The sequence below is a fragment of the Heliangelus exortis genome, chromosome 11, assembly GCF_036169615.1.
Source record: "Heliangelus exortis chromosome 11, bHelExo1.hap1, whole genome shotgun sequence".
Lineage (NCBI taxonomy): Eukaryota > Metazoa > Chordata > Aves > Apodiformes > Trochilidae > Heliangelus > Heliangelus exortis.
Genome location: NC_092432.1, coordinates 13,552,731 through 13,569,845, shown reverse-complemented (window position 1 = coordinate 13,569,845; position 17,115 = coordinate 13,552,731). Strand labels below are relative to the sequence as shown.

Genomic DNA, 17,115 nt, shown 5'->3' with positions numbered 1-17,115 from the left:
CTGGTGGCAGTCACTGCCAGCCCCAGCTGTGCCTCCCAGCACAGCTCTCTGCTTTCCACCCCAGTACCTCTTGCCTGAAGAGGAGCTCCTGGATCCACCCTGCAAGAAGGTTCTCCGTGCCCTTCACCCCTCCTTCACCAGCTTCTGTCCCAAACTGGTGACAGTCTCGGGTGCAAGGGTGGGAACCACCTTTCTGTCAGGCAGTGGCCCTGTTTTCTCCTTCTGGTTCTTCTCATCTTCTGCTTAGGATGAAGACCTTTGAGGCAGAGCCTTTTCTTGCAGTGGTTGCCTAAAGAAAGCATCCTTCTGCCTCTGTGCACATGTGGTGTGTCTGTCCTACTGCCATGCTTTACAGAAGCAGTGGTGGAAGCTCCATCCTGCCAGGCAGCTGGCCCAGGGGAAAATTCCCCAGCCCTGAACCTCACTGATGGCTGAGGCACACCCGAGGGCAGCATTTGCTGCTGAAGACAGAGTTTGGCCCCAGTCACCACCTGCCTGGGCTAATCTGGAGCACAGGTAGGGTCACCAATGATCCTGAGCAGCACGTGGAGCCCCTCTCTGTACCACAAGTGCAGGAGGGAGATAAAAACGCATCAGTGCCTTCATCTGCCCTTATGGATTTTTCCACCGTATTTTATAAGCATTCATTTTTATTTATGTGAGGTTAAAGTCAGTCCAATTTGGAAATCAACTTGTCTAAGGAGCTCCCCTCAGATCTTATTAGCTTCATGCAGTATTTCTATTCTTTTTTTTTTTCTTTTTTTGCTAATGCCATCATCGGGCTGGATAGGGTGAGGGCTGCAGGAGGTGGTAACCCTCTCCTTGCCAGGCTGCTGGGACTAGGATCCCAGTAGCTGTGGGGATGGCTGTGGGAGAAGCAAGATGCATCCAGTCAGTGAGGAGCTGGGGTTCCCACCTTTCCAGTGGCGGGGGGGGGAAGGGCAGTACCTGATGTCTGCTCCTGCAGCCTCCTCCCTTTGCTGCAACCACTGCCACCTGCAGCCCACCTATGGCTGCAGACACTGAGGGCAACACAGCTGCCAGGGCTGGAAACACTGGGGACTGGTTTGGACAGAGAACAGTTAAAAAGTGCTCTGGTTATCCTTGTAATTAGAGAAATTCCTGGAAGAAAAAAATAAATAAATAATTAAATAATAGAAAAATCCATTGAGGGCTTTTAAAGGAGAGAGAGAGAGAGAGAGGGAGGATGCCTGACTCAGGAAATCCTTCAGCCTCAGATTGCCGGTGGCTGGAGGAGTGTCCTGGGGAAGTATCAGCGCACGCTTGGCCGGTTTTTACACCTATTCCCTGGTGTTTCCTGATGGCCTCGGCCGGAGAGGATTCCGGCAGGCTGGACCTTTGTACTGGAGCTGGCACACACGGCAGCATCCCTTCCCAAGGAGCTGCTTTGGTGGGGGTCAGGTGGCAGCCCCAAGCACGGGGGGAACATGCTGGATGCCAGAAAGGGATCTGTGCTCTCGCTCTGTACCCCCCTCTTGCTGTGTGTCCCCACTATGTTCTCCCTCCATACCGCCTTGAGCCAGTAGCACCCATCTCCTGAAGCATCACGGCTGCCCTGTCTCTCCCCTGCCTTTGATTATTTATTGAAGTGGTTTGATACAGGGTGACTGTAATTAAAAGAAGAAAAATACACACAATAAAATGATTTCTAAAATGGCAACATGCTGGATGCAGTGAAGCGGGGAATGTATTAAATATTTATTGCCACCGGTCTGCTGGGGGGAAAAAATTAAAATTTTTTAGCCTAAGAAAAACATGTTAATTATTTAATTTAAGGGGAAACCTCCCCCACAGCCCTCCTTAGTACTAAGCCCCAGACAAATGGCAGCATTATTGAAGGTTTGATTAAAAACTGAACGGAACAAAGGCCTGGAGATTGGAACACGGGATGGGGAACCACGTGGCCATCATCCAAGCCTGAGGTACCCCTGCTCTGCCACAGCAACTCTGGGCATGTGATCTTCCACTTTCCAGGGGTAATTCTGTCTCTCCAGGGGTGGTTCCTACTTGGCAGCAGTTATCCAGGGATTTGCTCAGCATGAGGGCTCAGGACAGGTGTTGCTGGGTGTAGGAAATTGGAGGAAATTAGTGACCCATCATTGGCAGCATCAACTCTCTGGACCTGTGGGTTGTTCTGAAGAGTTCCAAGGGGGCAGGTGTTTTGGTGCCTCTGCCCCAGCAGCTCAGCTCCACCAGGCAGGCTCTGGGAGGCTCACCAGGCATTGATCTCATGTGTGGGGTGGGGTCCAGGCTGTGCAAAGGTGCCAGGAGGCTGTTGGAACCCCCCCTGTCTCGGGGTGTCCTGTCCTGAACGCTTCTGCAGGAGTGGGGATGGGGCTGGCACATCCTTGGTGCCTCCACTTGAGGCTGGAGCTGAGGATCTTCCAGCCATGTATCTGAGATTAAGCAATACAAAGCGTGGGGTCTGGCAGCAGCTGATTGTCTTCTGTGAGAGCAGGGGCTGTGATTTTTTTTCCCCCTTGTGTCTCCAGATTGACAGTCTCTCATTATTAGCCCCCTGGAAACAGGCACTTTGACTGAAAGAGCCATCCCAGCCTTCACTGTAACAATCAAAGCGGCTCAAGAATAAACATGGCTTGGCAAGAATAAACACAAATTGCACTGCTTGCTGTGAACAGTGATATCCAAGGGAGCAAACATCAAATGAAGGATTATCTCTGTTTGCAAGGAAGCTCTTCTAGCAAGAGATTGAATAAGGACCATCTGCAGCCCAGAGCAAAGGGGCTACCAGGAGAACCTCCTTGTGCCATCAGGAGCTCACCTGTTTGAAGCTCACATGGTCTCCTTTAGGTACTGTCTGGTTTTCCTTCTTATGCTCTGTTGGCTTCTGGAGCCCAGAGCTCTTTGCAGCAGCCCAGAAAGCCCCTGGGAAGGAGTTGTCAGGGAGGAAGGTTCAAGAAGACGAAGAGAGCTTCCCTGGTCTGGACAAGTATTGGACCTGGCTGGGGCAGCTGCTAGTGAAAACACTGGGCTCCTGCAGGCTCTGGAGGAAGATCACATCAAACAACTCATGTGGGAAGCTCTGCTCTCTGCTCCTGACACTAATGCTGCCACTCTTAGGGCAGGAGCCCTAAAGGCAGCCGTACCCATGGACAGGGAGCATGAGCAAGCCCTCCTCCCCAAACCCTCACCGAGAGATAGCCCGCATGACATAAATCAGATTTGGAGGCACAGGGGTTCCATAAACAAGCTGATTTTTTGAAGCCAGGTCCCATTATGCTATCTGTCACTTTATTGGGGTTTCTGAACCATTTATTTTTATGTATATGCATCGGAGCTGGTGAGGCAGTGTTGGCTCGAGAGCATAAAGCTGACAAGACACGGTGGCAGCGTGTGAAACCTGTCAGCAGAGCAGTCGCCTGTGAAATGAACACCAGAGCTGATGCTGATGATTTTATTTATGGGGACTCTCGGGTAGCGCGCACCAGAGCGCCCGGAGCCGCTGGGCAGGTCCTGGCTGTGCACCCCCCAGCCCTCCAAGAGGGATTGGTACCAGACCCATCATGGGCAGGGGCAAGGTCTCGAGGCAGCTGGAAATGAGGTTTTTTTCTTTAAGTGCATCTTCAGCTGCTGAAATGCTTTTGGTCACACAAAATCTGTATAAATGGACAAATTTGGGGGGGCAGGGGGGTGGAAGGTTATTTATATAGTTCTGGAACAATTTGGCTTTCTGGTCGTGAACTTTCTGGTAATTGTTCTCTTCACATTTTGTTTGTTTGTATTTAAGAGAAACTCAGATTTCTTCTAAAATGGGAAAACTGGAGTTTCCTTACCTAAAAAAAAAGTGGGGCTTATAAATGTTCTGGAAACTTTTTTCCAGTTATTTTATTCCTCGAGCAACATTTTGTCAAACTCAATAGTCTTTACAAAAGCCTAAATGAATAATTGTTTCTGTCATGTTCTAGGAGAAAAGTATGTAGATCAGCATTTTTTCCTCTCAGTTGGAGCAAACATTTCAGATGTGAGGTAGTTTTATGGGTCACTGAAACCCCTAGAGAATCATGGAGATTGTTATCGGGGCGATGGTACAAAACACAGACCCTACTCTTCCCCTCTAGTGACCTTGCTGGAAGTCCTCTGGTTTCCCACAGAGTGGATGTTGCCATCGTGGTCCTTCAGCAGCTGAAAAGATCTCGGGTGCACCCACCTTGCTTTGGAGAGGCAGTGGGAGGTTCAGGTGTCACCCTGGCTGAAGCTGGCAAGGGGATGTCCTAGCTTGTGCTGGGCAGGGGAAGGGCTCAGCAGGAGGGGATGATGTCTCCGATGCACAAAACCTGGTCAGGTTCTGTCCAGCAGGAATAACACTTAACATTTTAATCTTTTCTCTTGTCTTCCTGGTTCACAAGCAGTAGTGATATGTCATCTTCCCAGAGCTATTCAGGAAAAGGTGCATGTTTCATGGGTGCTCCTCAGAGAGGTGAAGGCCATGGCTTAGATGGTGGAATTTTTCCTCCTCAAAGCAGCAAGCCTTGACCTGTTGGTTGGAAGTTTCCTGGTACTGCTCTGCTGCCTGCTTAAAAGTGAGTGGTGTCATTTTAATGTTCAGATTTCTCTCTGGTTTGTGTGAGGAGCAGGTTTCCTCTCCTGGTTTGCCTTGCAGGCTCACCCCCCCCAGCACATTGCACACACTGACAGAGGGGCCTCTTCTCCCTTCTTCTCCATGAGCAAGAGCTGCTCCTGATGGATCTGCTACCTTCCAACCTGGATCATTCCTCTGCAGGTCTGTCTCTCACCTGCCCTGGCATAGCTGAATCTTCCCTGGAAGGAACAGCAGTTTGTCAAGTGAAATTGGAAGGTCTGAGTCTCGTGTTCCCCAAGGTCACTTAGCAGGGTTCTGGCTACTCTCTGGACACTTGCTTTTCTGTGCCCATGTGGCATGAGTGAGAATGAAGGCAATGAAGCTTTTCCTTCTTCATGTCAGTGCTGGTGTTCAAGCCCTCATGCAGTTTGTCTGTCCCTGTCACCTACCCCCCAGCCTCAGAAAGTCTCACGGGTTTACTCTCTATGGAGCAATGTCTGTGGTCCCTGTGTCATCCCCTCGTTCTGTCATGCTTCTCTGCACCAAGCCACTCACTGACTGGGAACGTAATTGTGCTGCATCATGTCTAATTGGTTTCCTCTGTCGCTCTCCATTTGCTTTCTCTGCCTGCACGCTCCCTGCTCTCCTCTGGAAACGTGCCGAGCTGTGAGCCTGAGCAGGGCACAAGGCCACAGTCCTGATTGCTGCAGGAAAAAAAAAAAAAAAAAAGGCACCCCACTTCTTCCTTTCTTCTCCTAAATTCAAATGACAAGAAGCAGAGGAAAACAATTTTGCGAACCTTTGGCGGAGGGCCAGCTCTGATAAAGAGCCGTAATTAATCTCCCCAGCTTTATTAGAATATCATTACAATTAACTCAGCAATCTTCTGTTGATCAAAGCCATTGTTCCCTGCAGAGCAGAGGAAGCCAGCGTGAGCCTGGATGGTGTGGTGCTCAGAAGCCCCTGGTGCTGGATGCCTCCTGCCAGCCCAACAGCGGCCGCTCCCTCCGTGGGGCTGCCAGCACCAGGACCTGCAGAGGGGTGGGCAGGAGGCTGCTGCTGGCACAGACCCCTGTCCTCACCTTAAGCCATTGCAGCTTTCAGTTTCTTGGTTGATCAGCTATAGCCCAGCTCCCTGGTGGGCGCCGAGGTGTCTCTCATTCCTGAAGCAGATGCTTTTAGGTTTGGCTTTTGAAGCCCCACGGAGGTTCCTTTGTGTGTGTTCATGCAGCTCTTTCCATGCCTGCTTCCCAGTGTCTGCTGCAGGAACAGAGCAAACGGCAGCAGAGAGGGCAGAGGAAGCCAGGCAAACATGTGGACACCACGTTTGCAAGACAGGAGAGTTGTCAGAATGAAGCTTCATAAGCCTCACTAATCTAGCCCAAGATGCATGCTAGAGGAAAGCAGAGAAAATGAGCACCGTTAAACTACCCCCTTCCTCCTTTTCAATCTGTTCTTTTCATATCGGGTATTTATCTGTAATTTAAGCCTGTTATTAGTTTTATCAAAGAGATAGTTCTGAGGCAGAGATCTATACAATGATTAGGTGTGTGCTTGAAAGGCAAGAGCAGCTCCACTGGTGCTGCAGCATCAAGATGGATCTGTCTGCTGCCTTCAGCATCCACCTGGGAGGGCCTTGTGCCTGAAGGAACCTCCTGGTTCCACAGATCCTGACCCACCCCATGCTTTTGGGGCACTGCACATTGCCCTTTGAAGGTGCCAGCCCCAGATCCTCTTGTAACTGGCTCAGGGAGTTTGTCTGAGGTGATTCTGTGTCTCTTCTTTCTCATTCACACTTACTCTTTGGAGAATACTCTCAAATACAGTCTTTGCCACTAGGATTCTGACAAGGACCCAGCCTGACCAATAGCTCAGGAGACACCTGGGCTGTGGAGACATTTGGCTTCAAGAGCATCCCATCAGAGAGGCTGGCTGGGGAGGGGGCTGGAGAACCTACAGCCCCTTTCCTCTCTGTTTCTGCATGGTGGCAGCCTCTGCTGGGCTGGAGCAGTGCCCAGGGGCTCTTCTGCTCTCTGGTTTCTGGTGCAAAACCAAGGAGCTTTGCTCTGGGGCCCTGCCTCTGCTTTCAGTGTGCTGTGAGATGGTGCAGGTGAAGATTTTCTCCCTAAAATGGCTCTGCCACAAAGGTTTTCTTATGTTGCAAGCAGACACGGTGAGTGTGGAACTGTGCTACCTGGTTACACAAACAAAGAGAGGCAGGGGAAGTGAAAAAGCTCTGGGTGTCTTCTCCAGTGGTTTCTGGAGCAGGTAACAATGGGCAGGTGAGTGGTGGTGGAAAAGGTGATGCTAAGGTGCCTCGCCAGGGAAGGTTTGCTTGAGCAAGGTGTTTGAACCCCTCACTCCTTCTTTTTTGTCCTGAATTCTTATGTTGAAATTGCCAGCACTTGTGAGCCACGGGAAATAGAAAAGAGAAAGAAAAGGTAGGTCCAGGGCTGGGTCTAATCGACCTTGGTATTGTCCCTTTAAGCAGCCACTGAGAAGAAGGGAGCAGCTGCTCCAGCCCATTTGCTGGTGCAGATACAGCCATAGCAGGCAGCTCTGCTTAGCTTCACCTGCAAGTCCTTAACCCTTCAGAGGTGGGGAAAAAAAAGGAGCAGGTGTTTGCAGCATTGATTTCATATGCACAATGCAGGGTGTACTGAGTGGATACACCTTGCTTGTGGCACTAAGCACCCAGGAGGATCTGGGGATGACACCCACTGTACAGCTACTGCATTGAAAAATGCAGTCAGATGATTTCAAGAAAGAAAGGTTTGTTAAGGAGAATGAAGAAAATGGTGCAGAGTGGTGGCTCAGAAGCTTTTAACCTTGGGTTGCCTGAGACTGAGAGGAGTTGGACAGGAAGAGGGTTACTGGGGTTAATCTGCACCCCCTGGCTCTCCCTTCTGCCTGTGGCCCTCAGGGGATGCACTCCTGAGGGAGACAGCCCTGGTGCTGGTTCAGCGTGGTCTTTGCAGTGTGCAGACCTTCCCTCCTCCTTGAACACTTGTACAAGCTCAGCTTGTTTGGAGGTTCTAGCAGGGGAGCATGGCTACTGGGTACCCTTGAGCCATGAACAGTCAGTACATCTCTATTGAGGAAGTCATCCTCTGTGTCCCAGCGTGCAGCTTCAGGAGGGAAGGAGGGGACACCTGCCTAGCTGGAGAGATCAGCAAAATGAACCCTGGCCATCAGTGAGGTGACAGATCTCAAAGCTAGATCACCCTCATGTGACAGGGCAAGAGGTAACAGGCATAAACCTGAACATAAGAAGTTCCCTCTAAACACGAGGAAGAAATTCTTTGAGGGTAGCAGAGCCCTGGAATAAGCTGCCCAGAGAGATGGTGAGATCTTCCTTGGAGCTCCGGGGAAGAGCTGGTTTTAGGGCCAGGGAGACCATCTGAAAAGCCAGAAGACACCTGTCTGAGGGGTGAGATGGAGGCAGAGGCATCTCTGGTGACAGTGCCTGGAGCGGGAGCCAAGGGATGCTGAGTCCTTGTAATCATCTGCTTGAAGCAATCCCAGGCTGCTGGTGGAGTGGAGAGGCACTTGCTCGCGTTTATTTAAGGCGAGATGCCCTAGTTTTTGCTTTTAGTGGAGTCCCTAATTATTCCTCAGTCTTTGTAGTGAGCTAATTAGTTTTGCAGCACTCAAGGCTCTCAAGGCTGGGGAACACTGACAGGCTTGGTAGGCACAAGCTGGAGGGATGAGGAGGAGGAGGGGGAGGAGACGGGGAGAGCTGGTGGGAGATGGCTGCCTGCAAGTTGGGAATGCCTGGGAGAGGGGCAGAGTATGGTGAGCTGATGGATGATGGTTGGAGGAGAGAGGAGCCATAACTTCATATCAGGCAAGGTGCTGGAGAGGCACAGTACGGGGAACAGTGATGAAGTGGCATGGGATAACTGAGGAGGATGGTGAGGTGGGGAGGGAGTGGGAGGTCCACCAGCTGTCCATGGGACAGCAGCCACAGAGCCCAGTGCAGGGCTCAGGGGTGGGATCCTGCATGGAGGGGCACCCAGCAGCACCCAGGACCAGGCAGCACCAGGGTGCTTCCTTGGACTTGCAAGAATGACAGCATTTCCCAACTGTCCCATCTCTTTTCTAGCTTAGTGGTGACACTGAGAAGCTTTGTTGGGAAATGCCAGCCCACACCACATGGAGCTGGATTCTCATCTTCCCACCCAATCAGAACCAGTTCTTTCGGAGAAAGCCACCACAGATAAGGTAACCCACATTGGTAACTGGGTCCACAATGTTCATCCCTGTCTGGTCTGTGTGTGTGGATGTCTCACTGCTCTGATATGGGGTTGTACTCCTTAAATCTACACCACAAGCCTGAGGAGCACAAAGGTCTCATTTGCCTGGTCTTGCTGTCATTGGGAAGCTCCCAGGGGCCACCAAGTGCAGCATGTGAAAACTCTGAAGTGCCCAGGTGGCCATGGATTTATTGGAGTATTATCCCACTACTGTGGCAAATGGTGTCATCTGTCTTCTAAACTTTGCACTTTATTTCAGGGACAGAATTTAGTATATCCAGGCAATATCCTGTAGTTTCAGCATATGATAAAGCTGTGCTTGGAAGTGTAGTTTTATTGATTTTGTTATTAAAGTGCCACTGGAATAAATTTGCTCATTTGAATGAAATGTCTTATTACCTGGGTCATAACAGGCACATGATGAAATCTCCGGAGGGGCTGGAGCTACCTGCTGTCTGGTGATGGGGAGCTGAGATGGAGCAGCTGATAAGGACCCATTACTGCCACCCTGCTCATCCCAGACTGAGTCCCCCTGAGACCCTGAGCACCCACCTGAGCCCGCTGGAAAACTCTGCTTGGAAATCTCAGGAGGGAACAAACAGCAGTGGTGGGAGCACTGTGTTTTAAGTGTGGTTCGTGCTGTTCCTCTGGTCCTTTGCTCAGGTAAGTACATTGTTTTAAAGGGAATTGAGAAAAAATTTGTCTCAGGGCAATATTTTTTAGTACCACCAGTAATGGGGATAGATCAGGAAATTCACTGTTTCCTATTACACCAGGACCTGACTGCACAGTCCGTGTTTTCCAGTTAAAATTTGATTGCCTTGAATCCTGCAGATTATGGAAAATAAGAAAAAAGGCCTAGTAAAATTTATGTGTTTTAATCATAAACTGATAGAATCCCAGTAAATCTATCATGTGCAGACCCAGAAAAAAAGAGGAAAGCAGTAGGCTTGTTTTTTCCTGGAGGAACTGCATGAACCCATGGCAGGGCCAAGGAGATGGGGAGCAGGGCTGCTTGCCAAACCATCTCCTTTGGGGTGTTGAGCCACCTCAAAGCCTTCCTCCTCTGCTGTGTCCTGCAAAACCATGGTGGTAGGGACAGCACTGCAACACAGAATTACAGAATGTCTTTGGTTGGAAGAGAGCTTCAAGATCATCCAGTCCAACCTTTGACCAACCCTGTAAGCTCATCACTAAACCATGTCCCTAAGGACAAGGTCCACATGCCATTTAAATCCAGGGATGCTGACTCCATCACTGGGCAGACAATGTTTGACAATCCTTTCAGGGAAAAAATGTTTCCTAACACCCATGCCCTGTCTCATGGCAAAGCAGCCAGCAGGGCTGGAGAGCAGGAGGAGTGAGGAGGTGGGAAAAGGGAAATGAGTCAAAGATGTGGAGGAGAAATGTGTGTGCAGAGAGGGGACGCAGGGAAGCAGGGATGTGGCAGGGAGAGCAGAGTGCCTGATGGAGAGAAATGGCAGGAATGAGAATGAGAGAAATGCACAGAAGGCAGAAAGTACTTTAAAAAAAAAAAAAAAAAAAGCACAAGCGATAAAGATGAGAAAGGGAATAGTGAAAAATTGACTCTGAAGCAGAGATAAGAGAGGAGAGGGCAGTTAGTGAGAGAAGGAGTAAAATTAAATGTGATAAGGTCTGGCAGAATCGAGGGAAGGCAGCAATCCCAGGAAGCACAGCCAGGGGCTGTGGGGCACCAGGGGGCAAGGGAAGGGCCACCCTCACCTCTATATAAGGGCTCCTCACCTCTATATAAGCACAGGTACAACCTCCAACATGGCTTTTTGTGCTGCCTAACATGCCTCTGAGCTCCAGGAGAGGAGCTGAGGGGGACTGATGGGGAAGGGCGGAGAGGTGTAGGGTATAAATGCCTCTCCTGCAGGATGCTCATAACTCTGCTCTTGGCCCCTGCAAGCCCCCAGCCTGGTGAGGGTGAGGGACATGCCTGGGGAGGGTGATGTGCCCAGGCTGGAAGTGCTGAATAGCACAGAAGGCCATTGTCCTTCTCCCTGCCATATCCCAACCCAGGGTGCCTACTGTGGAGATCCTCCCATCAGCCTTGGGAGTAGGGGAGGGAAGGCATGTTTCACAGGAAGCCCCCCTCCTTGCACATCTCTTCCTTGGGGTTTTTGCTGCCTCTCTTAAGCTGTTTTATTAAGTGCTTTTTATTTATTCTGATTAAAAAGAAAACAAGCAAGAAGATCTGTGTGGCTCTGACACACAACCTGAAGAGCAGTGCTGGAACTCAGGAGCTGCTCTCTCATCCCTGATTAAACTGCAGAAGAAACACACCATACATTTCACCAAAGGAGAGAAAAAAGAGTTTATTCTTCGTGTTGTTTTGTTTTTTTTTTCCTTTTTTTTTTTTCCTCCCCATCTTTGTCAACCATGAAAATTGCTGAGCTGAGATGCTGACCACTCTAAGATGCTTTTCTTCTGCGCCATCCATCTGCTTTAATCACACAGTGACTGGAAAAAAAAAATTATCCAGTTCACAAAGCACTGAAGTTTAAAAAAAACCAGTGTGGATAATAAATTGTGTGGCAGGCAGCAGTACCACAGAGCATTGAGCAAACTTGCTAATGGGGGACTTGATGCAGAGCACACTTTACTCCCCCTGGAGGGTTTTGAGCAGCAGAAGTGGTGGTTCTGGGGGCACAAGTGGATCTGGGGGCAAGTCCCTGTCTGGGAAATAGCCTGCACTTGCACAGCCTGACACATTACACAGAAAAGAAATAATTCCCCCTTTTCTTTCTATAAAGCTCCTTTTTAACAGTGAAAGACTTGATCCCTCCACTTACTTGCTGGGACACTGTGGTGTATTTCAAGTACCCTGTTCAACTTGGTTATTACTGTCGTTTGTTTTTTTTTTTTAATCTAGGTGTGTTATTAGCTCTATTGTTTAGCTATGTTATTTATTATTTAGGTGTGAATTATTTCTTTTAATTACATTGGTGCACCTGCCTTCAGCTTCAGGCCTCTCTGTGCATGTTTCTGTTTTCTGGTTTTGTATTTAATTCACTGGAAATTTTGGTTAAACACTGGTAGAAGGGAAAGCTGCAAAGAAGCATTTTGCTTTGGCTCTTTGAAAAAGAAAAACAGAAGCAAAAGGCTTTAAAAAATGTTTTGGTTTCAAAGTTACAAAAGGAAGATGGGTTAGAGATGAGAAACTAACAAATCAAAGCTTTGGAAACCTGCTGTGGAGAAAGAATCACAAAATGTTTTGTTTGAAGATGAATAGAAAGCTGAAACCAGCAAAAACTCCCCCCTTCCTACAAGCACAGATGTTTCAGGTTGGTTCTTCTGGACTGGCACATTGCTGGAAGAAATGCAAATCCATCATTTCCCCGTTGCTCCAGGCTCCTATTGCAATTTTTTTTTTTTTTTTAATAAATCCTCCTGATGTGACTTTGATCCTTGAGGATTCCATAAATGCTTTACAAATCAAGCATGCAAATCTCAGCTCATCCGCTTTGGAGATGCCACCGAGGCTGGGTGGGCCAGGAAACTGCTTGCTGGTCCTGGTGGCAGCCAGGAAGCACCTGCTACTTCAGTAGCACTTCTAAAAACCTTGAGTACCCCAATTACCACAGTTTGCAGGGATGTTTTGTGCTTCCAGCACAGCCAAAGGCTGTCAAGCTGTGCTGGGGACCCCAGCCCATGGTACCAGCCCTGTTTCTATGGGAAGGCTGGCTCTTCCCTCACCCCACTCTGTGCCTTCTGGGGGTTGGGAAGTTGCCACAGACCACCCGGGGAGGGGGTGAGCTGGCCTGATGATGCTTCTTATGTTTTCAAAGCTTGACTTGAGACATCTCTTTGCTCATCTGTCTATTCCCTCTGTGGTTGCTTTCCTGACTTGCTCCTTTCCTTTCACTTGCTTTACTGCACTGGAATGCTGATGCTGTCTGCAGCCTGTGCCATGGGTGGCACTGTCTCACCTCTCCCAAAAGGGACACAAAGCACGGGGACCAGTTTAACTCCATTCCTCCCCTTTACCTCCTTGAGGCAACACAAGCCTCCCTGATCCCAAGTCCCAGGGTTCAGCAAAGGGAGGGAGCTGCCCTGGTGACCAGACACCACCATGATGGGCACACTGGAGCTAGCACCAGGGCAGCCAGTGGGTTACAGCTGGCTCAGACTCTGTGTGTTTATAAATGTATGGAGCAGGGAACAACTCAAAAGCCACAGCCAGTCCTTGGGAAAAATCATCAAACTCCTGTGGACACAGTGAGGAGTGCAGGACACAGCGGGAAGCACCTTCTGGGGGAATGTGAAGCTTTGGCATCAGCAGGACACTGGCCCTGGCCTGGGCTGTTCTTAGTGAGGCTCCTGGAAAATGCCTCTGAGGTAAGAAAGTGAGTGAGGGCTGGCCAGAGATACAGAACTGGACAGATCAAGAAGTCAAGATTTTGCATTCCAGCTAGCTATAGGAAATAGGGTTTTTTTTATTATTTCAAGTTTTCATAAAAATCCATAATTACTGAAATCAAAGTTACAGAAGAAAGTTCGTAACTTTTTATTGGTTTTATTTCTTTTTTTCTTTCTTTCCCCCTCCCCCCCCGTTGTTTTTCCCTCTCAGAGTAATATCTGACACCAGAGTCCATCAGACAAAGTTCTTACAAACACAGAAGTCCTGAAGACATCGGCTGAATGTTTTCCTGGTATAAAGAAGAAGAGGAGGAGAAAGAGGTGGTGACAGTGCGGGTGCAGTGGGTTTGGACAGGGGCCGAGGGCATGGTGGAAGGAGAGAGAGGTCGGTATGTTTGTAGCAATGTTTGTTTTTTAATTATTTTTTATTTGTTAATTTGTTCTCTTTTAATTTTTTTTTTTTTAAAAAACAAAAAACCCAAAAACACCATTATTATTTGCAAATTGTTGCCTGGCTAAATCATTTTCATGTTGAACTTGCGCGGCGCATCGGCAGAGCTGATGCCTGCGTCGGATTTGCGTGGCACGTACTCGATTTCAATGTTGTGCTTGGTGTTGCCTTTCCCCCGGCTCCACAGGAAGAGGAGCACCAGACAGAAGAGCACAACGCCCAGGAAGGAAATGAAGCCCATGGTGGTGGCGATGATGAGAGTCTTGATGTCAAAGGGGAAAGGCACGGTGGCGCGCGTGCTGTTGGCATCGCTCTCGTTGGGCTGGTTGGAGATGAAGGCGAAGGTCTTGTTGGGCTGGTGGGGCCAGTCTGGGGAGTAGCTGCGCACGTGCAGGTGGGCCAGCATGGTGTCGTTGCCACCCGCGTTGCTGGCGATGCATAGGTAGGTGCCATTATCCTGGATCTGGGCGTAGCGCACCTCCAGCGTGCCGTCAGGGAAGACAGTGAGCCGCCCGTTGGTTTTGGTAGAGATGAGGTGCTTCCGGGGAGAGAGCCACATGATGGTGGGGGGCGGGTCCCCATCCGCCCGGCAGACAAAATGGACCGTGTGGCCTTCATCCACAAAGATTTGCTGAGGTTTGCGGTCTCGTATCCGTGCTCGGCGGCAGGTGAAGTAGTTGGGCAGGAGGATGTCAGGGAAGTCTTTGAACTCCTTGCCCTGGACAAACTCTGGGGTGGAGCAGGTAGGCTGCTGCTTGTTGAAGTTCAACCTCCAACGCCTCCGGAAAACCCAGAGCAGCCGACAGTCGCAGGCTAAGGGGTTGTTGTCAAGGATGAGCGTCTCCAGGTTGCCCACGGAGTGGAAGGCTGACTCCTCCAGGGTGGTCAGCAGATTCCCTGACACGTTCAGGATGCGCAGGTAATTGAGGCCGCGGAAGGCGAAGGGCTCGACCGTGGTGAGCTGCCCTCCCACCAGCTGGATCTCCTGCAGCCTGAGCAGGTCATGGAGCATGGAGCCCTCGATGGTGACAATGGGGTTGTAGGAGAGGTTCAGGAACCGGAGGTAAACCAAGTGCCTCACTGACACATACGGGATGGACGTCAGGTTGCAGTGGGTGATGGACAAGGAGGTCAGGTTCAACCCGTAGAGGCAATTGGACGTCATGGTATCCAGGTAGGGCCAGTGTGAGATCTCAAGGACCTTGAGTCGGTAGAGCCTCTTGAATGAGTAATCCCGGATGGTGTTGATGTTCAGGTGGCGCAGCCGCAGCACGATCAAGCCGTGGAGGTGAGACAGGGCCTCTGTGGGGATGGAGGTCAGGTTACATTTCTCCAGGGTCAGCTGCTCCAGACTGTTGAGACCGCTGAAGGCCCGGTGGGAGATGTAGACAAGGTCGTTGTCCCCCACCTCCAAAGACTTCAGGTTGTACAAGTCCTGGAACATATAGTCTAGGAGGATCACAATTTTGTTCTCACTAATGTCTAGCTTGGTAAGGTTGCTGAGTCCAGTAAACACCCCCAAGGGGATCAGCTTGAGTCTGTTACTCCTGAGCCCCAGCGTCCTGAGGTTGAAGAGGTTGTTGAAAGCCCCAGGTTCAATGGCACTGATAATGTTCTCATTTAGTTCCAGCTCCTCCAGGTGAGGGTAGTTGGCAAATTCATCCTGGTTGAGCGTCTTGATACGGTTCTTGCCCAAGTCCAGCAGCTTGGTCTCAGTCGGGACCCCCTCCGGCACGACCATGAATCGCTTGCGGTGGCAGAGGACGGCCCGCTCCTGGGCAGAGCACTCGCAGCGCGGTGGGCAGCCCGTGGCGGAGCCGGAGAGGATGGATCCCAGCATCAGGAGGAGGATCGGCTGCCAGCAGGCCAGGATTGGGCTGCGCATACTCGCCTCCCCAGCTACCATCCTATCTCTCACCTGCAGATAAGAGAGGCGGAGAGAAAGAGCAAGGTGGGCATGAGCAAACAACAGGCATGACCGCAGCAAAAGGTTTACTATCTTGGTAGAGCTGAGGTTATGGCAAAAGGCAGAGGCAGAGCAGAGATTCTCATTTTCCAGCTGAAATCCAGCCCTTTGGCTACAAGACCAGCTCTCCTCCCCACCCCCCCAACTTTTCTCTTGATGGTGGAACGTGCACAGACTTTGAGTGGAAAGCCTTGAGGAATCTGTGTCAGACAGACCTCGCTTCCTCGCCTTCTCAAAAAAAAAAAAAAAAAAAAAAAAAAAAAAAAAAATTAATACTAAACACATCTATCTACATCCTATTTTAAGCTCTTGAAATTATTCAGTTCCCTGTAGATGGAGCCTGAATGTAAAGGCTGCTTTGCAAATGCAGAGGAGCTGAGCGCGGGATTGAGCATCTGGGGGAACGCTGCTTGGAGTGGGCTGGCAGCGGGGTGTCCGGCTGGGGAGCACGGCAGCAGCTCCCTGGGCTCCCTCGTCTCTGTTCCCTCAGGCTCCAGAGCAGCCCAGTCTCACTGTGTCCCCAGAGTTAGTCCTTTGCCTCCCCCCATGCCTGCCCACCAGCTGCAGACCCACTGAGAAACAGCAATGGGTCAGTGTATCCACAGAGCAAGCTATAGCCCAACATGAAGTCTGGGGATCTGCAGCTCAGAGGGTGCACGGGGTAAGGAGGTCTGCCTGACCTCAGCTGGGAAAGGCCCAGCCTCCTGCTGCCTTCCCTGGAGAGGGCTGGGAAACCCACTTAGGGTTATGGCCTGGCTTGCATCCTGGCCCAGAACCACCCCAGCCCATTGGCAAGCAGAAGCTCCCTGTCATGTTGCCTCCGTTGCATTTATTTCCTTGTTGTTCAGGCAGTTATGAGGAATCAAATCATATTAATATTGCATATTAGATGTACAGCTACTCCTGACCATGTTTATATCTATTGTTATGTGTACATTCTGCATTGCTTCCACTAATGCTATTTATGACTATCACTGAATATACTCAATACATTACTTCCATTGGCTCTGTTTGTATCCATCATTATATATCCTGTGCATTACATTCCCTGCTCCAGCACTATTTATGGGTCTGGTACACAATCTGTGCATTACTCCATTGCATCTGTTTACATTCATCATTTTGTGCAGATACATGACATTTGTTCCCCCCAAATTATTCAAAATTTCTTTGCAAGATGTGAAGATGAAAGTTGATGGACTGGCCATTAAGATGCCCACCAGCACCATCTCGGAAACCACCAGACCTTGGCACACCAGGCGTGCTGTCTCTGAGGTCCTAGAGTCCCCACAGAAATCCTCCTGTGGTTTCCTCCCAGCTCACTCTCCTTCTCCATCCGCTTTCCCTGCTACCTTTGCCCTGGGGCTGGTTGCTGGGGGCCACCCAAAGCACATCACCCCCCAAAATGAAGGGGTGCAGTGCTGGGAGCTGATCCCACACTGCTCCCCTGGCCACAGTGCCGAGCTCCCTCCCACCAGCCCCAGGCCAGCGCAGC

General features: G+C 50.1%; 1 protein-coding gene and 1 long non-coding RNA gene across 3 annotated transcripts in view; one reads left to right on the top strand and one right to left on the bottom strand.

The window, feature by feature from the left end:
* The window catches only part of LOC139801040 (uncharacterized), a 135,251-nt gene extending 124,313 nt beyond the window's left edge, over positions 1-10,938 (top strand). Inside the window, exons 3-4 of the long non-coding RNA XR_011728044.1 lie at positions 8,667-8,785; positions 9,231-10,938. This is a non-coding gene — a long non-coding RNA (uncharacterized lncRNA). The remainder of the gene's footprint in view (positions 1-8,666; positions 8,786-9,230) is intronic.
* Positions 10,939-13,336: 2,398 nt separating this feature from the next.
* LINGO1 (leucine rich repeat and Ig domain containing 1) overlaps positions 13,337-17,115 on the bottom strand; it is a 157,011-nt gene continuing 153,232 nt past the window's right edge. For both annotated transcript variants that reach the window (XM_071754734.1, XM_071754733.1), the window contains one exon: positions 13,337-15,572. In XM_071754734.1, coding sequence (XP_071610835.1) covers positions 13,719-15,560 — 1,842 coding nt within the window. In that variant the 5' untranslated portion in view covers positions 15,561-15,572 and the 3' untranslated portion in view covers positions 13,337-13,718. The remainder of the gene's footprint in view (positions 15,573-17,115) is intronic.